The following is a 25,403-nucleotide window of genomic DNA, read 5'->3' as shown; positions in this document are numbered from 1 at the left end:
ACTTCAGCCTGGGCAGCTGTGGAGGTAAAAGTATAACCAGGTGGGAATTCAAAAAGAACAACAGCCATTGCAAAACTCTCTCTAATTAGACCCCGGGGTGTGAAGGCACTTGGATGCAGCCTGCTCTGTGCATAACCTGTGCCTCTGGTTCTCAAACCAGTTGCTCCAGCTGCAGTGCTGGTGGTGCTGGTGGGACCAGGGGACAGGGGCAGGAGGTGCAGCTTTACACAGTGTTTTTAGAGTCCCTGTAGCCAAGCTGTGGGGGCTTAGCAGGGGGCTTCTGGCTTCTGCCTGCTCTGGGAGAGTGTATTAATCTTCTGCTTTCTTAATATTGACATATTAGAAAGGAGCAATAAGGATAGTAAAGGCTGCTGGAGCTCTCTGGAGCTTTGTTTAAACAAGAGAATAACTGCATTATTCCCTTGTTCCAGAGAACAGGCAGGACATGCAAATATAAGAGGAGAAGGTGTGGTTTGTTTGGTTTGGGTTTCTTTATTTTATTTTAAAATGTAATACAGGATTTATGGGCTTGTAGCTCTGAGATATCTTCTAATAAAACTTTCTGCAAGAAAAAAACCCCACAACTATAGAGCACTTTTAAGAAAAAAAAAAAAAACAAGAAGAAAAACAACCAAATCAACCCACAGATCTGTCATATGCACAGAGGCTGTGACTGAGGATGCTGGCTGTTAATATCCAGCCTTTTAAAGTGTTTAATTGTAGCCAGTTTCTCTATGATGCACTTGGCTCTGCTGCTCCCACTGGCTTCAGGGCTTTGGAGTGTCCCATGTCAAATTGACTCTTCATTTCTTTGGTAACTTCCTGGATGACTTTTCATACTTCCAGTGATGAAGCCTCTTTCAACACTCTTCTGGTGGTGAAAGCACATCCCTAAATCACACAGTTTGCTTAAAGAACAAAATTCACCACTGGGAAGGTTTTTACTGATCCACACTTGCAGGCCTGTGCCTGGTCTGGTTCATGCTCACAGCAGTACCCAGGCTCAGCACAGCTCCTTTCCTGATGGGGATTTCCATGGGAAAAGGGGTGGCCCCTTCAGCATCCTCAGAAATCTATGTCATCTCCCTGCTGTGTGTGCTGAGTGATAGATTGGTGGGTTTGGCAGATATTAATTCTTTTGGAAGCATTTCTGGACAGTACAGTGCTCTGCTTCTGGAGATGAAGGAGATGGGATGCACCTGAGGTAGGTAAGAAATTACACTGAATGTATTAGTGTTTTATTGAGCTGTAAATCTTGTACCCCCTTCAAGGGCAATGGCAGTTGTAGTTGCCATGCCAGAAAGTGTAACTCTGTTCTCTCTTGGTGAAATCTGCCAGCCTGGGAGGGGGTTACAAAGCTGGCTGCATGTGCCTGAATGCTCCAGAAAGCATTTCTCATCCCTCCAAATGACAACATCTCTGACTGAGCTGTGTGGGTAGTGCAGGAGTGGGAGTGGTGGGAGCATCAACAGAAACACAGGATTGAAACGTGGAGTAAAGGGAGTAGTGTAGCAGCTCAGACACGTCCAAGTCATGTGCTTTCCCAACTTCTTTGGAATTCTTCCTCTCCCACTTCTGGGACAGTCACCCAGCAGTGTGGTTAGTGCTGTGGCAGTAGTGCAAGCAGCTGCTGTGTTTGGGTACTCATATATAAGTGCAAACTGGGGCAGGAGGGACTCAGAGCTCATCCTCAGGTGTAGCTCCCTGGCATTTCTCCATAGGTGGATGGAGCCTCCAACTGTGGGCTCTTGGCTGTTTGGAGCAAGGCCATGCTGGGCTGAAAATTAACCAGTTCCATGTAACTGCTCTGATTGTCCTCCTGTGGGTTTGGTTGCAGATGAGAGATGAAGACAGTGCTGCCTCAGGGCAGCATGGTGATGTCTGCTTAAAGCTTTGGAGGTTCTTGGTTTGGCCTGAGAGGCTGGAAGACACAGTGATCATGGTCTGAAACTTGTTTCCAAGGTCTGTGTGTGTGTGTGCACCGAGACCTGGCCTCTGCTGGTTTTCTCCTTGAGGTTCTTCATTCCCAAGTGCTTTTGTTAATGGCTTGTACTCATGTGCTCTGTCCTCTCCATTACTAGAGAAATCTCTGAGGTAGTTCCCAGGTGAGGGATGAACTAAATATGTGAGAGCAGCAAAGTACCCCCTTCAGGCACGTCCTGTCCTGTGGGTTTCTCATGTGTGGGGTGTGCTTTCCTGGATGCTCTGAGTCAGGGGGTTGAGCACTGTGGTACTCAGGCGGTTGGCATGCACGGAGTCACTGGAAATGGTTTTCCCATTCCAGGGGCTGACTGGGAAGCAGAACTTGACTCATCCATGTCAGCTACACTTGCTAGTTTTCAGGGAGATGCTGGGAAGGGTGATTAGTTTGATGTTTTGGGGATCCCAGGCCCTGTTACTGCTCTGCAGAGCCTTTTCCATCACAGGATGCAGGGCAGGAGCAGGAAGGTGGCGAGTTCTCCCAGCCTTGTGCTGTTCTGCTCTGCAGTGCAACAAGGGCAAGGGGCAGGTGTGAAAGGTTGGTGACCACTTGATTACTTGGTGCCTGTGGTTTCACATGGTTTTGCCCATTCAGAACCACCCCTGGACTTGTGTCTCCATGGGAGGGTGTTCTACATTACTCAAGATTTTCTTTGGAAGTAGCTTTTACTGAGCTCTATAACCTGTAATTCTGCTCCTGTAGACAGAATGGGACCTTTCTCCTCTGATAAGTCAAATCTGTTAAGAAAGAAGGCACTCAGGCAGCACTTGTGTGGTTGCTCCGTGGCAGAGCAGTAAGGAGAGGGGTTGTTTAAGCCCTCCAGCTTGGGAGAGCAGCTCATCTGCCTTGATTCAGGGGAGCAGCTTTCCTTTGGGTTTTGTTGGATCTGTTTGTTCCCAGCCTTTGTGCTCAGAAACCTTTGGTAGCTGCTACTGGCAGGGATACAGCATCCATCTATATAAATACAAGGGAGTATCCAGGAAGTATTTGACCAGATAAACAAGTGGGATGTCTGTAAGTGCCCAGGATTAGGTGGCATGTGCTGCAGAGGAGGGCAGGAACTTGGATGTGGAATTGCAGAGCTGCTGGCCGGGGTGTGCTGGTGCTGTTTGCAAAGGGCTGCCGTGCCAGGGGCTGGGAGGTTGCCAGCCCCTCTTTGCTCAGAGAGAGCAATGAAGGGGGTCCTGGGAAACAGTAGATCTGACTTGCATCCCTAGTGGAACAGGGTCAGTGTGTGCATGGGGCAGTGCAGGCTGCTGGGAGAGGTGGTGGAGCTGCTGGCAGTGCCGGAGCGCGGGGCAGGCGGCTCTGAGCGCATGGATACGGCTGTTTTCCTTCTGGAGGTTTCCCACAAAAGGTTGTTCAAGAAAGTAACTTAACTGTGGATGGAAGAACAGTGGTTTTTGGTGCTTGTTTACTGTTGCCCTTTGCTTCCTCACTTTTAGGGGTCACTTCTCAGGACCAGCAGCGGGTCCCCCAAGGACAGCGTTGAAACCAAACTGCTGATGGGGTCTCACGTGCCCTCCAGAAACAGCATCTCCTGCTGCTGGTCCTGGAGACAAAACAGCAGGTGCTGGTTCTGCCCCAACATGACATTTTGGTTTAGTCTGAGAGGCTCTTGGCTGAGCTGCTGTGAACACCCCAGTGCTGAAGTGCAGTGCTGAGGCTTAAATGACACCCATGGCATCTTTTCTGTTCTTATTTAGTACTTTTTCCTCGTGCTGCTCATTGCTCTGAGAGAGGGTCTTGCTCTGGTGATTCGGCACGAGGGATTTAGTAATTTTTCATAAGTTTCTGCTTATACCTTTACCCAAAATTGTTGGTTTATACCCTGTCCAAAGCTGCATTTCTGCACAGCTCTGGGTATGTGTAGCACAATAACTGGCTGGGGTCATTAGTGAGGAGGGTGTGTGCACAGACAAGAGCACCTGGGTTTTCTCATGTCTGTGAAACTTTTATCTTGTTGTGCTGGCAGGTATTTCAGGGAACTTGATATGTTTTAAGAATACTTGGTTACTTTGGGAGGGGCACCACAGTTGTGCAGTGATGGCATATTGCAGATATTGGCAGCAGAGTTGAAGCTTGGGGTGGATAAATGGAGTTCCTGGACAAAGGGGATGGTGAACTCCTGTACAGATTCAGGACATGGAAGATCAGAGCCTTCAGTTTGCTTGTTGGACTAGAAAACCTGATTATTTTAGCTGTGTGAATGGCTTGTGTGTTCTTCCCTGGCACCCTGGTGTGAATGGAGCTGCAGTGGGCAAGGCTCAGGCCCCATGTGGGTGCTCCAAGTAGGGGATGAATTGATCAGGCTTTGCCAAAAGAGGTGTGAGTGGTGCTTGTTCCAAGCATGGCATCTTTCCTGGGGGTAGTTGCCTTGGCTGTGCCTGGTGGGCTCTCTGTGCCCAAAGCTCTTGGGCTGTAATACCCATTGTGAAACCACAAGACCTCTTGCCTCCCCCCAGCCCAGGGAGCTCGGGCCTGTTGGAGCAGGTTTCAGTTCTCTGCTTGCATTTCTGCACATCACTTGTTGTAAGTGTCGAAATGTGGTGGGATAGGAAATCGTGAGCCCTGGCAGTTGGCCATGAATTCAAAGCTCATCACTTTCTTAGGTGTCACCTCCCTTCTTTAGGGGAATCCCTCAAGGAAATGGAGGGCCTTCCTGGTTGCTTTTTCACATCCAGCTACCTGATAGCCCAGAGAAGCTGTGGCTGCCCCATCCCTGGAAGTGTTCAAGGCCAGGTTGGACAGAGCTTGGAGCAACCTGGTCTAGTGGAAGGTGTCCCTGCCCATGGAACCAGATGGTTTCTAAGGTCTCTTCCAACCCAAACCATTCATTCTGTGATAGTGAAGCATGTTTTCCATTCCTATTGCCACTGACCATCTTCTAAGAGATGTTCTTTAGATGACAGTCCAGCAGGTGACATCTGGTCATCACCTGTAGAGGTTTATGAGGCATGAAGGTGAAATGCCCGCCATAAAATCTGATTAAAAGTTTAAATTTCCTCTCATGACCTTCATGGATATTGTTTGAGCCTCCATTGAAATCAGCTTGCCTGGCTTTCCGTGTTTCTGGAAGGTCTTCAAAATTTGGCAGGATGCTCCATCCAGAGATGCAGTTATTTGCCAAAAGGTGGCATTTCCCAGCTACAGGTAACTTGTTGATTATTTTACTTACAGAAGCTTCATCCAGGATCTGTAAATTGTTCCATGGCCCAACTGTAAATTGTTTAAACAAGGAATCAACCGTGTTTTACTGAAAATAAGCTGTCCTCCTGTTGGACTGATAAAAATAGTCCTTGCTCCTCTGAAAAACTTAACTACTGGTAAACATCTAAAATGTTTCCTCTCATGTCAAACTCTCACATTTTTCCACAGCATTCCAAGGGTTTGGCTTGCAGGGTTCCAAGCACTGGCTGAGGGCAGCCAGACTTGGCGATGTACTGCATGAGTCTCGCACGTGACCTCTGTTGCAACGCTGTGTAATCATTCTGTTTCCAAAAAAAATAATTAAAGTTGCTTAAAAAAACAACTTTCCTCTAAATAAAATAGGCAAAAAGCTGGCATTTTTCTTCCATGGCTGTTCTCTTGTGCTGTAAAAATAACGTCAGAAAGTAAGAACATGATTAGAGTTAATGCATCTCCCCTTGACTGGATGGTTCCTTCAGAGATGCCTGAGCACCCTGCTGCCTAAAGAAAGGGGCTTGAAGTAGATTTTAGGGCATAGCCTGGCATGAGTGGGGAAAATTGGAGGGAATTCTGGCAGGTCAGTAAATAAAGGAGTGATTTTGGAGCAGTGTCCACCTCCAGCTGGACTCTGTGCTGTAGGATTGCTCAGGGTATGGCAAAGTGAACGGTGGTTGGGCTGCACAAGATAAATATTATTTCTCTAGATGCTTCTGGTATTTGTTTAGGTTCTGAAAGGCTGCAAATACAGACAGTAGCTGAGAATGTATTTAGTGAGAAGGAAGGACAGAAAGATGGATGTGGTTTTCCTGTGGGACACTAGCAACCATGCAGGGTGTTGGGTGTTTGCTTTGTAGGCTGCGTTTCCATATGGCTATTTTTGAAGGTGATTAGAAGACTAATTCCTTGATCAAAGAGCAGAGGATGGCCCAGTGTCCCTGTAGAAATAAACTCTGTTTTAGCTGTTTTGTAAAATACAGGCACAGTAATGCCTGTGTTGAGCTGGGGCTGGGCTTTGTGCATCATGCTCTGTAGAACACAGGGCTCCTGATTGCCAGCCTGGTTTGGGTTTCTTTGTGGCAATAGGAACCTATTCATCCCAGGTACATGGTTAACTTTAAGTTGTGATGGTTTGGCTCAGAGATGGATTTGAAGAAGAGCCTTGTTAGGCCCTACCTATGTGTATGGGGGGCACTGGAGGGGAAAATCATAGGGTGGTTTTAATGCAGATTTAACTGTGTGGTTTTAGGAGGAGATGCTGTTAAACTGGCCAGATTTTTCTTTTCCCTAGAATTTCTGTTCCCAGGTTTACTCAACAGTGTTCTGTCATTGCTGTCAAATATTTCTGAACTCACTGGGGAAACCTTTTCACCAGCCCCTCCCAAGCTGCACTCTGTTGTTACACCACTTCTTCTTTCATGATCCTTATCATGCTGCAATGGGATTCAAGCGTGGCTAACAGGGATGGTAGAGCCTGAGCTTTCTGGTAAACCTGCTGCTCAAAAAACCTCTCAGCCTTCCCAGAACTGCTTTGGGAAATCCCTGCCCTGCATTACTGTGGTGGGAGGTGGGTGACATTAAGCATGGGCAGGGCTGGGCTGGCTGCCCTGTTATTATGAAATGTCCTCACGAAGGTTTTTTGCAAACCTGGAGCCAGAGGTGCAGACCTGCTGCAGACCCATCTGCTTGGGCAGTCTATTCAGGACTATTTCCACACTGAACAATCCATGCAAATACCAGCATTTTTTCCTGATGAAATGCTGTCTTTTTCTGATTATCTTGCACAGCTGGTCTCCCCAAACTCCACATTTCACCATAATCTCAAGTGCCGTTCCTGTGTCAAATGGGCATAAGCAAGGCTGGGGTGGAGGGGGAAATCCTATTTTTATCAGTTTTGGCTGCTGTTGTTCCCAAAGGACCAGGCTGTCTCCAGGCAGACCCTTTTCAGGCTGCAGGTTTGGGGGGTGTCCTGAAAACAGGAGGTGTGTGAGCAGCTGGCGCTGGGCAGGCGCCAGAAGGGCCCAGGGCTCCCGCTGCCCACGGGGCACACGCGTGAGCCCATTCCACACATGGCAGGAGCTTGGCTGGGCCCAGCTCTCCCTGGCATTTTGGCTGCTCTAATTCTGGACGTGGAATGAATCAGGGAGCCATGAGCCCATCTGGCTGCCCCCAGTGCCCTTGCACGTGAGGAGCTGTCACCGCAGCAGGAAAATTCCTTCCTTTACCTTGTAACCTGCTCTGGGGACAGGCTGCTCCTGGAGCAGGAGCTGGCTGTTGTGGGTCATGCTGTCTCCATCCTGTGCCTCTCATGCAGCACTTGGTCCCGTGCTCAGGATGGATTTTGGGCTCTGAGCTTGTTTTAGTTTAGATGGCAACAGAGAGGTCCTAGGGCGGACATTCTCACTGTCCCCATCTCTGCCCTACTGGAGTCTCTCTGTGGTTCCCCACTGTGCAAATTCTTCCTGTGGTGTTGCATCATTTCCTGTTGCTTCTTTGCCTCTTCCAAAACCTTTCTCAAGCCGAGAATCCATGTTTTCTTAAGGGTACTTTCCAGTAGGTAAAACATGGAGCCTTTTTCCTGCATTAAGCAGAGTTGCCCTCTGGGCTGCCATCGCCTCCCTGCCGGGTTGGGGAATGAAACCTGGTGGCTTTGAGGTGATTTGCTGTTCTCTGAAACTTTACCTTCCAGGTGCCCCCCACCCCAGCAGTGCTTGGTCACCTTGGGTTAATGCTTTTGTTTAATCAGAGAGTCATGGAGTGGTTTGGTTTGGAGGGACCTGAAAAACCATCTCGTTTCACCCCGTGCCGTGGGCAGGGACACCTTCCACTAGACCAGGTTGCTCAAAGTCCCACTCAACCAGGCCATGAACACTTCCAGGAAGTGGCAGCCTGTGCCAGGGCCTCCCCACCCTCACAGGGAAGAATTTCTTCCTAATATCCAATCTAAACCTCCTGTCTTTCAGTTGAAGCCACTCCTGCTTGGCCTATCACTACATGCCCTTGTAAAGAGAGAATGATGTGCCACGGGAGTTTAGAGGAGAAGCTTGAATGATCTGCAGCCCCTTTGGTCCTCAGTGGGAGCATTTCCAGGGGCCAGAAAGGCTTTGGCTTTGTCCCTAGTTTGCTTTGGTCTATGATTTTTCTGTTTCTGACTGTGTGGATCTGCAGATGGTCTGGCAGATCTTAAAAACTTCTAACACTTCACTTCCTTGCCTTCATTTAATCCTTCTCCTCTACACCAGCATCTCTTGTAGTGTTATAACCCTTGTAAACCACAATTATCATCAGCAATTACCTTGAAAACCGTAATTCCCACTGATGCAACCTGTGCTTCCTGCTGCTCCATGCAAATGCAGAGGGGAGCAGTAGTCATCCGTTATTCAAACAGTTTATGCAAATAATTTTTCTTTGGAAATCCAGTGAAAAGGAAAAACCAAACAGCGTTGCTGGTTTCATTTTTGGGCCAGCTTTGCTTGGTCCATTTGGCTGCTCTGGGCAGTGTGTGTCCCCTTGGCCCCTGAGCTGTAGCAGGTTAAGAAGTCCCTGCCCCTCACTGCTGCTTGTCATCCTACAGCTGAGATGGGCTCCGCTTTCTGGGTTATGTGATGAGTGGTTGAAGCAGACCAGTGCTTGGAAAGTCTTGTAGTCAGCTCAGATCCTTGGCAGAGCGTGGTAACTTCTCGACCTGCTTTGGTGCAGACATCCAGGAGGACATCTGGGCACAGCTTCCCTCTCCTGCACTGCTGCTCCTCACCTCTGACTGCTCCATGGGGTCAGTGCTTGAGCTGATGGGGCTCTGAGAAACACTTGCCTGCTCCTACAGACCACTTCCCTGCTCCACAGGGTGTGTACAGCACTAAATCATTTGCTAACCTGTGTGATTTACTATCTGGGCACCAGGTGAAACAGCTCTGGGGCTCTGCATCTCCAGGGTCCAACTCCCAGCTGAGCAGGCAGTCTGAGCCCCCATGGAGGTGACAAGTGTTCAGGTTCTGACCTGGTGTTTTCCTGCTCCCCTGCCTGGGGTGATTTCTCCATGGGGTCATTCTTTGCTCAGACAGTGGCAAGGCCACTGGAGGCCTGTGCAGTGGGGCTTGTGTGTGTCATGGTGCCTGTTCTGAAGTGGGGAGCCCCTTATTTTAACTGCTGGCAGAAGGGAGTCATGTGGTAAGAGCTCTGCAGAGCCTTTCCTGTGTTGACAGGGATCTATTCTGTGCAGAGCTGGGCCCTGCTGTCCTGCACACCTTGGTGGTGGTGGGCCCTGATGCCCTTGGGCTGCCTGGCCCTGGCAGTGAATGGCTGCAAGCAGCTGGAAAACTGTCCTCTTTGCATGAAACCCACCTTTTCCAACAAATCAGGATTTCTAGGAGAAGGCCTGCCTTGGAAGGTCCCCAGTTGTGCATTTGTGTGTTTAGTTTAAAGGACTTGCATTTCCTTAGTTGGTGGGTGGTTCAGTGGAGACCGCAGAATCCTAGAATAGTTTGGGTTGGAGATCATCCAGTTCCACCCCCTGCCTGGGCAGGGACACCTTCCACTAGCCCAGGTTGCTCCAAGCCCTGTCCAACCTGGCCTTGGATACTTCCAGAGATGGGGCAGCCACAGCTTCTCTGGGAATTCTATTCTAGCCCCTCACCACCCTCACAGGGTAGAATTTCTTCCATATATGTATTCCATCTGGCCAAAAATTGCCCTTCTCCAGCTGAGCATGCACACAACACAGAGCATGTAAAACACAGGCTTCTCAAGTGCTAAAAAACTCAGATGCTTTCCTGCTGTGACCCAGATGATACTGTAAAATTTTGAATTACAGTTGCTAAATGTAGGACTGGGTTGGAGGAAACTCAAACTGTGTTTCACTGTGAATTTCATCTGATGGCATATCTGGGAAGTTTGGGAAGCTGAGAATTGGGTTTTCCTTTCAGAAGAAGCCTTGCTGTCGGAGCAGAGATCGCACACGGGCGATCACAGCAGTGCTGCTGCCAACTATTTTCACCAGCAGTTCCTAAAAAAAGGATATATTTGGAGGATGTTGGATTCTGTGGGGTCAGAACTGCACGCTATGGGTGTGGAGGTGAGCTCTGCAGTAATGCTTTCAGAAGAATGAGGGTTTTTATTATATTTTGATTTCTTTTTCAATTGAATTTGGAGAAGTGAATCCTTTTAAGAGGCTGGGGACTGACAGCTCTTGCTCCTGTCCAGTGGGTGCTGCAGGGAAGATGCTGCTGGCAGAACGTCAGTGCCAGGAATCTACAGGCTCTTGTACTTGATAGCGTGTGAGTGGACATTGCTTTAAATCCCCTGCCTAAAATCCATCATTCTCTGGGCTTTTGTGCCAGAGCAGAGGGGACAGCACAGTCTGAGTGCTGCTGTAGCCCAGTGAGTGTAGCTGTGGGCACTCCAGACTATTTTCAGACATGGAGAGACTTAAAGCAATTGCCTGCTCTTGAAAGACTGCTCCGGGCCTTGACTGTGGATGCAGTGAAAGGAGGTGTTTTGTCCTGTAGAAACAAGGACATGACTTCTTTCCCATTAAGCACAAGATCATCTTAAAATCCGAAGCCTGAGGTTCCCCCCGCTGGTGTTTGTGGAGCTCTTTTGCAGTCACGCGAATGAGCGGGAAGGACTTCTGAAAGCCCCCTGAAAATCCTTGCAGAAGTTTTAACTTATGTCTGACTTTGCTCTGCACTTCTCCTGTGTGCAGGCTTTGAGGACAGGCCTGGGTTTGTTCCATGGCCTGAATTTCCCTCCCCAAGCCTGATGATGTATTTGAGATGTGCTTCTCCCGTGCCGGTGTGAGCGGTACCTCACACGAGGTCCGTGTCCCTTGGGGGTGCTGTGTGTGAGGGGCAGCACAGCTCTGCCCAGAGGGATCTGCAGGGCTGCTCACCTGAGAACCCACAGTTTGGGTGACCTGGCTGCCTCCAAATAGCACCCAGGGCTGTGGGCTGCCTACCTGCCTTTCATGGGAAGCCTTCCAGATGGGACAGCCTGTGCTGGTCTTTCCTCCTGACGTGTTTCTCTCTCAGTAAAGGCTGTAATTAGATCCTCTGCTGCAGCTGAGCACAAGCAAAGGGACATCCCTCCTCCCTGCCCTGTTCTGTTGGGCCCACAATGCCCAGCAGACCCCAGTGCAGAGATCTTCAGGTGAGAGATTAGTGGGCTGAGACACTCCAGTGTGTATTTGGAAGCATTGTATTGTCTTTAAGAGCCATTCCATAGCAAGGCTCGTGGCTTAGGGCAGAGCTGCTGCACCCAAGCAGGTTTGCACAGCACCAGCCTTGATGTTGCTGGACCTGCAGTGTAGAAAACCAAACCTGGATGGTGAGAGAAGGCACCCAGTGTGCAGCCACACACAGCAGAAGCAGATGCTCTTCCTCTGAGCCAGATCAGTTACAGCTGCTCAGCCCAGCACTGAAATCAGCTCTTGGATCTTTGACTTCAAGTAATAAAATCAAAAGGGAAACACTCTTGATTTCCTGGTTTCTCTTTCCTAGCTGAGAGTTCTGCTGTGAGGGACTTTGTCTAATGGTTTCACATCTCATTTAGCTCAAAGTGATGCTCATGGCTGTGATGGGGAAAGGAGAGGGAACTGCTGGATGCCAGGACTGAGCCTGCCCTGGGCACTGGTTCCTGTTGCCAGCTTTGCTTTTTCTTTGTGCTCTTATGTCTCTCCTCTTTGCACTTAGGAGGGGTCAAATTTGCATGAAGGATCAAGCAGGGAATCGCCCTTCCAGGAGCCAGTGGTGGGAAGATTCCCTGTCCAGTGTCAGTGCAGGTATCCATGGGCCCAGTTGCTGCAGGAAGCCAGGAATGTAACTTGGTATCAGGAGGGATAAGTGTGTAAGCATCAGATCCATGAGTAGCTTTTGAATGGGATGATCCAAGTGTAACCACCAGTTCTGAAGCCCCTGTTCTACGTGGGGCAGGAGGAGCAGAGCTTGTGTCAGCAGGGCTCTCCCAGCTCTTGTCTTGTTTCCACTAGAACCGTGTCTGCCATTGGAGCACGTGGTCACTACTGTGCTGGCACAGAAGGGCACAGAATTACAGAGAAATAAGGGTGTTACTTTATGCATTTCTTCACCCCAGTAACCTTCCTGCCCTCTGTGTTGCTGGGGGAAGTGGTTTTCACTAGAATTCAGTGTGTGTTTTTGGTATGCTCTGACATGTGAGGTTTCTGTTTGGGAGTCAGATGGAGCCTGGCTCCAGTCCTGAGGGAGCACACGGCACAGAGGTGCTTCCTGGCTTCTCCCCAGCACCAGTGTTGCTTTTCATTTGGCTGCATATCCTCAAGGGGACACTTTTCCAGGGAGACTTTCAGCTGAGGGTGATGTGATAGCCCTGTTCTTCCATTAGGTCATTAGTGACCGTTAGTGTTTCTGTTCTGGCTGCCTTGGGGAGATCCAGGAAAGTGCCTGACTGCTTCCTGGCTGTGGGAAACCACTGCTTCTCCGAGTGTGAGGTCATATCAGATTCCTTAGTCATCTCCTGATGCACTGGGAGTGCCACCTCGTTTGCATGGCTGAAGCCTTGTGTCCCATTAATATTAGCTGGTTTTCATTTTGGTACCAAACTGCTTCCCTGGGGATATAACATTCCAGTCCCATCTCCAGCTGCAGCCCTTGGCTCTTCTTCCCACCACTGTTTTTAATGGCCTTGTCCCACTGAACCATCACCTGGGCTGCAGGAGCCTGGAGCTGGTTCATGGGAGACCACAGGGAGAATGAGGCAGAGCAGGCACTGAACAAACAGACGTGGGTGTATTTATATATGACCTTGGAAAATAAGACAGCCCTTGGCATCCCATCCCAGTCCCTCAGATGTCAGGTATTTTGGGGGCTGGGTGTTATTTCTGAAGCATTGGTCCATGTTTCATGCAGACATATCCATAGAGGAGTGAGGGGGCCATGCCATAAATCCCACAGTGCCCTTGAACTCTTAGCTTTGCTTCTCTTGGACCCCTCTTGCCTCTCTGAAAGTGCCACATATTTCCACTTCACACATTCAGTTGCTTCCAGTAGTGATCTACACAGGGATGGGGACTTTGGACGAAATTTTCCTGCCATTGGAGAACTTTAGTCCAAAAGTGGATTTCTGGGGCTTGGCTACTCTGTGCTTGGAAGGGCAGGTGAGGACAAACGTGTTGTCCAAAGCAGTTCTCAGTGTCACTCTCACCTTGTAATGCCTGTGCAATAACAAATATTCCCTGTTTTTCCAGGGAAGGGAATGAACCTGGGGATTCTACGAAGATCACCTACCATGAGCTGCTGCACAAAGTCTGTCAGTTCGCCAACGTCCTTCGCAGCCAAGGTATGGGTGAAGCAACAGGAGCAGTGGGTACTGGGAAGGCATTTGACCAGGAGTTTGGAGGTTGGGTTCACTTTTTGATTAATTGCCAGTCTGTTGAGTAATTCTCATCAGTTTGCTCTGCAATGCAATGCAGCTCTGGCTCTGTTGGTGAAAATGGATCAATGCTGGTCACGTTGGCTGTACAAGGAAGAAATCCATGCTCAAAACTACCTGCTCTGGGCTTTTCCAACAAGCAGTGGGCACTGGTTACTTTCCTGCTTCCTTCAAGGAGGCAGATGAGAAACATGGAGCGTTCATTGCTGTCATCTCTCAAGAGACATAGGGCTTGAAAGGCAAAACCTGAGGCTGCTGCAGCCCTAACTCCAGCTGGACTTTCATTGTGTGCATATAAATGTGGAATTAAAATCATGAATTTCTCTCTACATCCTGTTCTTTTGACATGTGATGTGTTCATTTTGACAAATGCCATGTTCATTTTCCCTCTGTAGGTGTGAAAAAAGGAGACCGGATTTCCATCTACATGCCAATGATCCTGGAGCTGGTCATAGCCATGCTTGCCTGTGCCAGGATTGGAGCTCTGCACTCTGTTGTGGTAGGAACAAGCTCTTGGTGCTGAGCTCTGGGGGGAGCAGCTCTTGTTTTTGGGAGAGGAGCTGGAAAGATGAGTTTGATCCATGAGATGAACGGAACCTAAATTAAAATGCTGCCGTTTCCTTGCATTAACTGTGGAATGAGCTCCTTTAGCTTTCTCCATCAGCACCTGGTGGGATTGTTTGCCTTGGCTGAACTGCACAGCAGCTGTTGGGTTTTTGGGGTGGGTTTTTTGTGTGCCCTTGCTGACCTTGCTGTGTGATCCCCGGCAGTTCGCAGGTTTCTCCGCGGACTCTCTTTGCGAGCGGATCCTCGACTGTGGTTGTTCTCTCCTCATCACAGCAGGTAAAACAGGCATCTGTGCACCTCCATTGCTGTTCCCTCTCTGAAAGGGCTTTATTTAAAAGCCAGTTGCACTTGGGAATGGGAAAGGCGGGGCAGTGCCTCAGCTGAGCCTCTCAGGGTGAATTACTGCTTCCCACTCTAAACAGCCCTCCCAGTTGGTCCTGTAAAGCCTGATGTCACCAGCTGCTAATAACTTGTTTCTAAACACTCCTCCTCCGTGCTCCTCCTCAAAAGCAGCCAGATGTTTGCAAGATGTATCATGAGGCAATCCTGATATAAAAAATTCCCACCCTCCCCGATTTTAAGGACGTTTCTGCTCCAGCTCCCAGCCTTGTAAAGCAAGGGATCAAGAACGTGGCAGTGGTTGCAATAAGGCCACAGCATTTCCCCAGCTGTTTTTTGCAACAGTGCAAAAAGTAGTGGTTTTATTAATTTCCATGGCATGGAAAGGACCCATGAAACTGCAATCTGTGTTCTGGCTGTGTTGGATTATTTCCCACAGAATATTCCCAAGAGATTTGTCTGGTCAAACTGGGACCTCTCCCAGGGAAGGAATTTCACTGTTTCTTTTGGCATCTGTTTCTCTGGGCTAAGAGGGTACGTTGGGAAAGCTTTCCCAGCAGCTGCCTGTCAGCTTTCCTTCCCTCCAGTGCAGGAGCTCTGCTCTGCCCTCCTGAAGCTGTTCGTTGCTCCAGCTGTTCCCTTGGCTGGGAAGCCCCTCTGATGTTTTCCTCACCACTTTGCAGATGCTTTTTATCGAGGGGACAAACTGGTCAACCTGAAGCAGATTGCAGATGAAGCCATCCGGAAATGCAAAGACAAGTAAGTTTGGATCCCCTTGTAAGAAAGGCATTGCTGCTGGAATCTGCTCCTGGTTACAAATGGAAGGGGAAGTTTTCAGGTTCAGACAAAGACTGTCATCAGATGTTAGGGAAATAATCACGGTGAAATGACTTTGGTGAGCTCACAGACATAGCATCTGAGACTGAATGTGGGTTTGTGTGTTAGATCAGACATGAAAATTCAGGGCAGACAGTCTGCATGTTAGAAATTCAAACTCTTTAAAAGCCTTTAAAACTCTGAAACTTGAAAACTGTAAGTTTATATGTCTGTAAAAGGTTCTTGGGAGGACAGAAGTGATCTTGAAGCTGGGAATTAATTAGTGGAGGCTGTGTTGATGCCCTGACAGGGCTGAAGGGAAATAAGATCATTCTGTTAGTATTTTGTAGGCTGTGTTGGCCCTCATAAGGGGACAAACACCCACTCTTTTCCTTGATGTATAATCAGGCTTTGAAAGCCTTTCCTCCCTCTGAATTAGACAGCTGGTCATGCCTAGGGATGGGAGCAGCCTCCTGATGCCTCCTGGGTGCTGTGGGAGGTCATCTTCATGGTCACAGGCAAGCAAATTGGGATTTATAAGGAATTTCCCCAGCAGTGGCCTGGGAGAAGGACTTGTGGGATCCCCGCTTTCTTCACAGGAATCACACCCGAGGAACCCCCACTGAGCTGTGCACAGACCATTCCTGTTGTCTGAGCTCTGTTTCTGTGGCTGGTGTCCTTGGAATTCCATGGAGTTTGCATGGCAGCACATGCTGTAGCTCAGCAAAAGCAGCTCCAGGCCCCTGCTCTGCTCCAGTGCTGCCTGTGAATCCCAGGAAGGGCCGGCTCAGCCCCTGAACAGCCTAATCTCACAACTCCTGCCTTTTCCAGGGGATTCCCTTTGAAAAAGTGCATCGTGGTGAAGCACCTGGGGAGAGAAGAGGTGGCAGTGGATGGGACCTGCAGCAAGTCTCCCCCTCTCAAGAGGCTGTGTCAGGATGTACAGGTACGTTTCTGGGGGGATGAGAGGGGAAGTTGGATTGCTGTGGGCCTGACCCAGCAAATAAATTGGTGCAAAACCACTGCAGTGATTCCCTGGATGCTCCTGTTCTGACTCCTGTCCCTGTTTCCTCCCCTCCTTGCTGTCATTGCGTTGTGAGTGGTCTGAAAAATGATTTCTTTGCCCCTTACCAAGGTCTTCTCCCTGCTGCTTCCTTTAACACCATCACAAGCTGCCAGCCTGCAGGACCCCTGGGCACAGGGGTACATCCTCCAAAGGACAAGGACAAGATGCCTGTTTTCCTCTGCCCAGTAAAGGACTTTTCCTTCCCAGCCCTGTATCTGTCTCCCCTTTTGTGCAAAGACCAGGTGCTGTCCTGCACTGGAGCTGTGACAGTGGAAGCAGGAGAGGAAAAACCAGGAGGTCTGTGCTCCTGGTGTGGGTTCAGCAGAGCCCCCTGCCATGACAACAGGCTCTGAGGACAGTGCAGTGTGTGCAGGGCACAGTGACTGTGTCAGCTCTGGGGCTGGGGCTTGCCCTTGACACTGAAACCAGATGGAAGCATGTGGGCCAGAGGAGTGTGGGGAGGTGAGGGTGGAAGGAGGAGGTGGTGGTGTGGAGCTGTGGCTGCCTACTGAGCTCCTGAGGCTGCCCAGCACCCACCTGCTGCCTTTACCTGCTTCCAAGGCAGGTTGTTTTTGGCTCCCTCACAGCTCTGTGTCTTGCAGTGGTCTCTTCTATCCATCTGTGTTTGGTGATTATTTGCACTGAGTTATCCCCAGGCTGCTGGCTCAGAAATGGGTTGTATTTGGGGGGATATTTGAGCTTTGGGCTCTGCTTTCAGAAGGGATGGTCTGTGCACATCCCTGGAAGAAGGAAGTCCAGCAGATTCTCTGTCTTTGAGTTAGTTTTCCTTGTTCAGCTGTGTTAATTTTATTGGAGTGTTGCTTGGTGTTTGCCAGTGCCTTGGCCTCCTCTGCCCCTTGTCCTGTGAGGGCAGGGTGGATGTGAAGGAATGGAAAATCTGGACCAGACCAGCCTTCCTGTGTGAGGTTTCCCTGGTTGGGTGGTGGCAGGGAAGCCTGTCCCTGTGCTGGTTCCTGTAGATGAGTTGAGGTTCTTGTGCAGAATGTCCCAGGAGAGACTGAAGGAGGTTCTCTTACCCTTTGGCTCTTGCTGCTCTATTTGTTCAGGCACTTTCTTAAATATTATTTCCCTTGTGGATGCATCTTTACCATGTCCTTGGCATGTGTAAGGATGCTGGATGCTGGCTCTGTGCCTCTGATCCCAGCTGTGCAGGGGGTGGTCTCGGGGACCTGCCCTGGAGGCAGCAGGTACCCAGGGGAAGTGGTGGAAGTGGGCAGGCTTTTGCTCCAGAGGGCATCTCCTGGCCTGGCCCTGGATCTGAGCGTTTTCCAGCCTGCCAGGATGGTTTCCCAGCACGCAGGCCTGTGGGCTCCCAGCTCCCTGCCTGCAAAGCCCAGTGTGGATCCTCCACTTCCCGCCTTTCACTCCCTCTTTATGGATTTTTAACAGGAAAAAAAGACTGAGAGTTCACAGAGACTCCATCCCAAGGTATTTACACACAGCACTGCCTTCCTCTTTTTGGCACCTCCCCTCTGCTTCCCCTCCAGCTCCCCACCTCCCTAACTGCTCTGGCTGCAGGGCCACACGTGCCTTCCTAACCTGGGATAGCAGGTGCATGTTAGTGACAGATCCCACCCGCTGCTTGCTGGAGCTGCCCACGGTGTGGGGGTGAATGCAGTGCCACCAACTGCTGCCAGGAACAAATCCACATCCAGAACCCCCCAGGGGCAGGTCAGCGAGCCGAGGGGGGAATGCAGAGCCACTGGGATGCACTGTCGGGGTGAGGGTGGAGGACGCTCTGCCTTTCCAAAGCAGCTCTTGGAATGCACTTTGGGGTGAGCCTGGCAGGGATCACCTGCAGCTTCCTGGCCACAGGCAGCAAACTTGGAGCTCCAGAGCCAGCCTGTGGGCTCTGCCTGCCTCATCCAAGGAGCTGTGGCCTCAGGACCCCAGAGCAGGCAGGCAGAGGCAGGCCTGGCCTTGGGGCTGTGCCGTGGGTCTGACCTCCTCATGGGGCAGAGGAAGCTGAGTGTTCTTCTCCTTGAAGGAGAAGTGGAAGAGGCAACTGTTGGATGGGCTGGTGTGAGCCTGCCTTGGGCTCGTTTACCTGGTGCCTTGCTGGTGGGACAGACTTGTGGAAACGCTTCCCCAGGTAGAGGCAGGAGCCCTGGGGATCCGTGAAAGCTTTCCAGGTGGGCTCAGTTGTGCCAAGCTGTCGAGCAGCTGCTGTCCCTGCACCTGTGTGCAGGAGCTGCGTGCTGGGCTGTGGGGACCCAGTGCCCAAATGGCACATGAACATCTTTAGGGCTGCAGAGAGACCCCGTGGCTGCTCTTTGTGCCTCTGCACCCAGCTGAGGGAGCTGTGGGAGCTCCAACTCTGCAAGGAGGGTACGTGCAGGTACCTGCCCTTGCAGAGATGTGGGAAGTGGATGCCTGAGCTCAGGCTGGGGAGTGTTGCCTGCTCAGTTGCCCACCAGGCTGCTCTGAGGAAAGGTGAGAAGGCCAGGGGGAGTTAAGTCTTGCCCTGAACTGTGTCACCCTGCAGAGGTGGGCAGGCAGCACAACCCTTGGAGTGACCTCTGCCCATCAACCACAAGCACTGGTGGCTCTGTCACCTTCAGGCAGCCAGTGCTGGGGGGCTCTGCACTGGAGCAGTCACTTCTTATCAAGGTAATTACCTTAAAATGCAGAGAACAGGCTTTTTTGGGTCTGCAGGGCCAGGCAGTGTGAGCCCACCGTGTCCCCATTTGTCTCAGGCCGAGCTGCCATGGGGGTCCCTGCAGGGGGAGTGGGACAGGTGGCTGTGTGGCTGTGCTTGCTGCTTCGCTGTGGGGCCGGGGCAGCCCCAGAGGGCAGGAGGAGCCTGGTTTGGGGAGAACCCAGAGCAGCTGCTGCTGCAGGGCCTCTCCTGGTGCTGCTGCTGCCCAGAGGGATCCATCGGCGTGACCTGTGGTTTGGACACTCTGCTTCAGGTCTTGCAGCCAGACCGTGTTTAAAGGTTTTCCTCATGGCTGTGGGCTGAGAAAAGGAGCTTCTGGAGTGGGACTGTGGCCCTGATGCATGGTTTGCATCAGGCTGTGCTGTGAACATCCCTCTCGATGGCCCACGAGCAGGGCAAGGTTGGGGCTGCACTCCTTGTCCTCCTCTCTTGCTTTTGGGCAAGCATGTTTCTAATCTCCTGCTTTCCTCAGACCCCCTGGGACCCAGCTGTGGACATGTGGTGGCACGAGCTGATGGGCAGTGCCAGCACCGAGTGTGAGCCCGAGTGGTGCGATGCCGAGGACGAGCTCTTCATCCTCTACACGAGCGGCTCCACCGGGAAACCCAAGGTGTGTTCCCAGCTCCCTGCCGTGGCACAGGCTGGACCACAGTAACACCTCGCCTGGGGAAATGGTGAGGGTCACAGTGGGAGGCCCCAGTAGGAAGAGGAGCCACAGATGTCTTGGGGAAGAGGCTGTGCTGGTCATTCCTGCTCAGCTGCTCTTGGAGCTCAGCTTGGCCTGGGAGGGCTTGGGCTCAGGTGGGAGCTCTCCCTGACTCTTATGTGCCTTCTCCTCACAGGGTGTGCTGCACACTGTGGGTGGATACATGATTTTTGTTGCCACCTCCTTTAAGTACGTGTTTGATTACCAACCCGAGGATGTGTACTGGTGCACGGCCGACATCGGATGGATCACGGGCCACTCCTACCTCACCTATGGACCCCTGGCAAACGGGGCAACCAGTGTGTTAGTAAGTGCTGGGTGCTGCCACTCCAGCAGAGTGCAGGTGGTGGTGCTGGAGCTGCATCCCTGCATTGCTCTGTGATGGTGTGCAGTGCCCTGGACTCTGTGAGGGAGGCTGGTCACTGCTCAGGGAGTGAGTTTGTGTGTTGTTTTTGGGTGGTTAATTTTTCAAATGCTCCCCTGCTTCTTTCCCTTAAAAGTACAAGCCTTGTGTGCCAGTGGAGCCAGGGCTGCTGGGGGTTAATGCAAAAGCTGGATCAGGGAGTGATGCTTTCCCTGCTGATGCTGATTTGACAACCTGTTTTTTAACTCCTGTGTCTGCCTCTCCCTTAGATCAGGGAGCCTGTGCCTAACAATCCCTAGGGAAATGCAAGCAGCAAAACCACTGGTTTTTTGGTGGAAGGCCTTTTTGGGGTTCTTGGTACTTTGGGTTGTGGCTCTGTCACTGTGTTTGGACCTCTCACCCTTTCCCATGTGGGCATTTGTGCTGGTGGGACTGTGTCATGGTGGTGGCCACCCAAGTGTTGCCAGGGGGTGTCAGGGGACCTCTACCAGGACATTCTGAGGAGGGAGTGTGATGCCAAATCCGTCCCAAGGAAGCAGTAAGGGGGGTCCCCGACCTTGGCTGGTTTCAGTGTGTGCTGCTCCTGCCATTCCTATGGGCGTTCATGCCAGGGTCCAGCTGCAGTTTGGCTCCTCCTGCTTGGTTGGGGTGCTGCAGGTGGGGAGCAGTGAGGAACAGCTGTGTCACTGCCCTGTGTCCTCTCAGTTTGAAGGTGTCCCCACCTACCCGGACGTCGGGCGAATGTGGAGCATCGTTGACAAGTACAAGGTGACCAAGTTCTACACAGCACCCACGGCCATCCGGCTGCTGATGAAGTATGGGGAGGAACCAGTCAAAAAGTGAGTCCCAGTGGCACAGGGCCTGGCTCTGGCTGTGCCACAGCAGAGCTGACTGGGAGATGCCAAAATAACCAGTCTCCTTTTGTCCCCCGTGGAAAAGAGCTGAGAAGGCCCAAATACATTTTGGGTAGGCCAGGGGTTCCTGCAGGCTTTGCTGTGCAGTGGGCTCACAGCTGCTGCTCTCCGTGGCCTGCTGAGCCCCTGCCAGCCCCTCCTCTCTGCAGGCACAGCAGGAAGTCCCTGAAGGTGCTGGGGACTGTGGGTGAGCCCATCAACCCCGAGGCCTGGCTGTGGTACTACCGCGTGGTGGGAGAGGAGAGGTGTCCCATCATGGACACCTTCTGGCAGACAGAGACGGTGAGTCCTCACTGGGGGGGTCCCTGCCACCTCTCCCTCCCTCGTGCTCCCCACAGGGTCTCTTTGTAGGTTTGCCAGAGTGGGTTTTTGGGGCTGTGGGGAACAGTTTGGCTTGCCTGGGAGACTGTGGTGTGACCTGCAAGTGGTGGGTCCACTTCTCTTCCTTTCCTGAACCTCAAACAGGCTCCAAGGGGAGACCTTCCCCTCCAAAGGGTCTCTCCCAAGGTCTGCTCTGGACCCTGCTCTCCTCCCCCTCTTTTTCTCCTGTAGCAGCTCCAAAGCTTCGTGCCCAGAAAAAGGCTCTGTGTCCCCTGCCATATCCCTTCCAAGGCCCCATCCCCACCCCTGCCAACCAGCCTGTGCCTGACTGGGATGTGATGTGACCAAGCTGATGCTGACAGCTGTGGGACAGGCTGGCAGGGCCCACACTCACTTGGTTTTGCCTCTCTTTGCAGGGAGGCCACATGCTGACACCCCTTCCTGCTGCCACCCCCATGAAGCCAGGCTCTGCTGTGAGTACTTGTGTTCTCCTCCCCAGGGGCAGGGAGGGCTCCCCAGGAGCCTCAACAAGGCCCTGTCTGTACCATGGCTGGGTGGTTGCAGCCTGCCAGGAGGGTGGTGGGACTGTGGTACACGTGGGGAGGTAACCACAACCCAAAATCCCAGGCCTGGCCCCTTACACTCACAGGCTCTGTGTACCACAGTCTCTCCAAAGCTGCCCTTGCCCTGCCTCCCACTCCCTCTGGTTCACAGGGGTCTGATGTGTGGGCTCACCTCCATGTCTCCTTGTTCCTCCATTGCAGTCATTCCCCTTCTTTGGTGTGGTTCCTGCCATCTTGAGTGAGTCGGGGGAAGAGCTGGAAGGAGAGGCAGAAGGCTACCTGGTAAGGAAGGGCTCATCTTCCCCACCCTCCCTTTGTACTTCCCTTTTTGCCCAGGGAAGGGGTAGAGTCACCATCCCTGGAAGTGTCCAAAAAACATGTGGATGTGGCACTTGAGGGCCACTTGGTTTAGTGGAGAACATGGAGGTGGTGGGTTGACAGTTGAACTTGATGATCCTAAAGGTCTTTTCCAACCTTAATGATTATCCACTAATTCTGTGTCCACACAAGGGGCTCCAGTGGGTGGTGAGAACTCCTCCCAATGCCATAAGTGGTTGGGAGCTTTTACAAACTGTTCAGCTGATCACTAAATGCACTTGTGGGCAAGGCAGGAGGACGGGAACACCTCAGCCAAGCTCCTTCCCCCTTGCCAAGCCTGGCAAGACTTTCCCAGTGGATCAGCCCTGGACAGCAGGTGTCAGAGTGCTGCTCCCTGGCATCTCTCTCACCGTGGTGCAGACCTGGGGGGTTGGTTTGGCTCTCAGGGCCCCAGGTGTGTGTTTTCCCCTCCAGGTGTTCAAGCAGCCCTGGCCGGGGATCATGCGCTCGCTGTACAGGAAGCACCAGCACTTCGAAACCATCTACTTCAAGAAGTTCCCCGGGTACTACGTGACAGGAGACGGTGAGATGGTCCACATGTGTGGCCACAGGGGCCAGCAATTGAGACCTTGCCATGTCCTGCCCTCAGAGTCCCTTATCAGTTGCTCCAAGGGCTGGCACTGCTGCCTCACGCTGTCGTTTCTGCCTATTCTTAGGTTGCAGGAGAGATAAAGATGGTTATTACTGGATCACGGGGCGAATTGATGACATGTTGAATGTTTCTGGTAAGCAGGAGTTTTGTCTTCAGTGGGGAGCAGTGTGCTTTCTGACACCTTGCTGTGTGGGGGGGACACTTGTGCATCTGTTTGTGACACTGGTTACAAAAGCTGCCTGGTTTATGGGGGATGCTTCTGCATCCGTGACTCTGCCCAGCAGGTGATTTCAGGGACAGGCAAGGCTGTGACATGGTGAGTTTCTGCACCATTTCCCCTGGAGACAATGCACTGGAGGGAAGGCACCTTCTGTAACCAGCCACAGTACCTCTGTGCTGAAGGATTTAGAGCCACAGGGGTTGGGCAGGACCATGTGGTCCCTAATGCAGCCTGCTGCTCCATGGAGGGCTAACCTCAAAGCTGGATCAGTGTCTTGGAGCTGTGTCTACAGAGGTGGAGATTCTCCCACCTCCCTTGACTGAGTCTTTGAGATTCAGCTGCTTCTCAGCCCATCATTTTCCATACACTGTATTTAATGGCTCCCTCCTTCCTTTCCTGGAGGCTGTAGCCTACAGGTGTGTCCTGCCAGCTCTGAGAAGGTGCTGTACTTGTCCCTGGGTCAAACCTGATCCTTTCATCTGATCAGCAGTGCTCGATCCTGCACCAGCTGATCACTCTGGGAGCTGACCACCTTCCTGTGACAGCAGTGCCAGGGTGGGGTGTCAGAGCACAGAACAGGAGCAGAGCTGTACAGGAGTGAGTTGTGGCCCTATCCCAGAATGTGGAGTGTCATCCCACCTCCCCACAGCGATGAGCTGGAGCCTGGACTCTGCAGATCCAGTCTCTGCACCTCCCACCTGACCATGTGGCAGGTCTCCTCTTGCCCAATCCAGCTCCTCCTCATCTTGTGCTTTGTTTAATCCCATGGCTGTGACCTGTCCATGATCTGTTAAAGGAAGAAGCCTAAAGGTGGGAGGGGGAGCAGCCAGGGGACGTGTCCTTGCTCTGCAGGCGAGTGATACCCGGCAGCTTTCTGAGCACTGCTGGAACGAGTTTCTCCCTCCAACTGCTGTCTGTTCTCAAGGAAGTCAAACTGATGCTCTCAAACCTGTAGTTCAGGGCCTTTTCCACCTGCAGACCTCTTCCTGCAGGTCAGTAAAGCACTGCCTCCCCTTGCTTCCAGGCCACTTGCTGAGCACGGCAGAGGTGGAGTCGGCCCTGCTGGAGCACCGGGCTGTGGCAGAGGCTGCGGTGGTCAGTCACCCCCACCCCCTGAAGGGAGAGTGCCTCTACTGCTTTGTGACCCTGAGGGAAGGCCATGAGTTCACCCAGAACCTGATGGATGAGCTGAAAAAACAAGGTAACAACAGCCAAATATTTGGGAGGCTGGGCAGGGGGTGGAGGTATAAGGGCTTGGGTGCTGCAGGAGGGTGTGTGTGGTCTGGGGAATGCAGCGGGGACAACTGTGACAAGGTGCCCCCTTGATTAGAGAGCACGGCTGGCCAAGACTAAAATTAGTTCTCCCAGCCTTTGGCTGCTCATGTGGTGCCCTCTGTGCCTCGTGGGAGGTGGCAGCCCTGTGAGGGACTGGGGTGCTCAGCAGGCTTTTGTTTGCAGCAGCGCTCTCTGGTGCAGGGCTCCCTCTGGCACACTGGGACTTGCTGTGGGGATCCTTGGGTTGCTTTGGGGTGGTGCTCTGGGTGTTTGTGCTCCGGTCTCAAGGGAGCTCTTGCATTGCCACAGCAAACTGCAGCATTTAATACACAAAATGGACCCGTGGCAGCTTCTTCTCTGTGGGAACCCAACAGCAAATTAGTTGTTGCTCTGTTAAAATACTCACAGTGGTTGGTGTAACCATTGTAGAGGTCTCTGGAAGATGGAGGGAATGAAAGTGGGAAGATGTGCTTATGGCCCTGCTGGCATTGCAGGTCTTGCAGCCCTGTCCCACAGTGCAGAGGCTCCAGTGCAGCAGCCCTGAGCACTGCCCTGCCAGGTGCCCCCAGAGCTGGGCTCGCTGTGTCTTAACCTGGCCATCCTGACTGGAGAGGATGTGTGGTATCTCCTCATCCCTACAATGAAAATATCCTTTTTTTTTTGCAGTCAGAGAAAAAATTGGACCGATAGCAACACCTGATTACATCCAGTATGCCCCCAGCCTGCCCAAAACCCGCTCAGGTAAGGGGCCAGTGGTGGTGCTGGGGGGGACTGGACAGTTCCTGCCAGTGTAAGGACATCAGCCCTACACTGCTTGTCCAGGGCCACTCAAATTAGGGGGGGAAGGAACCTCAGTGCAGGTCTTGGTACTCCCCACTCCTGCTAAGGATGCTGGAGAGATCCTGACTCCTGAGGAAAGGGACTTGTTGTATGGGCAGATAGTGACAGGAGAAGGGGTGATGGTTTTACACTGGTGGAAGGCAGTTGTAGATAAGATGGATATAAGGAAGAAGCTCTTCCCTGTGAGGGTGGGGA

At 51.8% G+C, this 25,403-nt stretch overlaps 1 protein-coding gene across 2 annotated transcripts in view; it reads left to right on the top strand.

Moving 5' to 3' along the window:
- ACSS2 (acyl-CoA synthetase short chain family member 2) overlaps positions 1-25,403 on the top strand; it is a 30,468-nt gene that overhangs the window by 3,054 nt on the left and 2,011 nt on the right. Inside the window, exons 2-17 of one of the 2 annotated variants that reach the window (XM_008921110.3) lie at positions 13,383-13,474; positions 13,963-14,066; positions 14,338-14,410; positions 15,157-15,232; positions 16,121-16,235; positions 17,766-17,804; positions 19,508-19,645; positions 19,878-20,048; positions 20,811-20,944; positions 21,169-21,301; positions 21,757-21,813; positions 22,105-22,185; positions 22,696-22,804; positions 22,938-23,006; positions 24,118-24,294; positions 25,035-25,109. In XM_008921110.3, the coding sequence (XP_008919358.1) occupies positions 13,383-13,474; positions 13,963-14,066; positions 14,338-14,410; positions 15,157-15,232; positions 16,121-16,235; positions 17,766-17,804; positions 19,508-19,645; positions 19,878-20,048; positions 20,811-20,944; positions 21,169-21,301; positions 21,757-21,813; positions 22,105-22,185; positions 22,696-22,804; positions 22,938-23,006; positions 24,118-24,294; positions 25,035-25,109 (1,643 nt within the window). The remainder of the gene's footprint in view (positions 1-13,382; positions 13,475-13,962; positions 14,067-14,337; positions 14,411-15,156; positions 15,233-16,120; positions 16,236-17,765; positions 17,805-19,507; positions 19,646-19,877; positions 20,049-20,810; positions 20,945-21,168; positions 21,302-21,756; positions 21,814-22,104; positions 22,186-22,695; positions 22,805-22,937; positions 23,007-24,117; positions 24,295-25,034; positions 25,110-25,403) is intronic. The other variant, XM_018085681.2, reaches the window with a different exon arrangement.

The sequence above is a fragment of the Manacus vitellinus genome, unplaced genomic scaffold (assembly GCF_001715985.3).
Source record: "Manacus vitellinus isolate BGI_N305 unplaced genomic scaffold, ASM171598v3 scaffold_85_pilon, whole genome shotgun sequence".
Classification (NCBI taxonomy): Eukaryota; Metazoa; Chordata; class Aves; order Passeriformes; family Pipridae; genus Manacus; species Manacus vitellinus.
The sequence above is the reverse complement of the archived record's forward strand: the minus strand, read 5'-3'. Positions and strand labels throughout refer to the sequence as shown.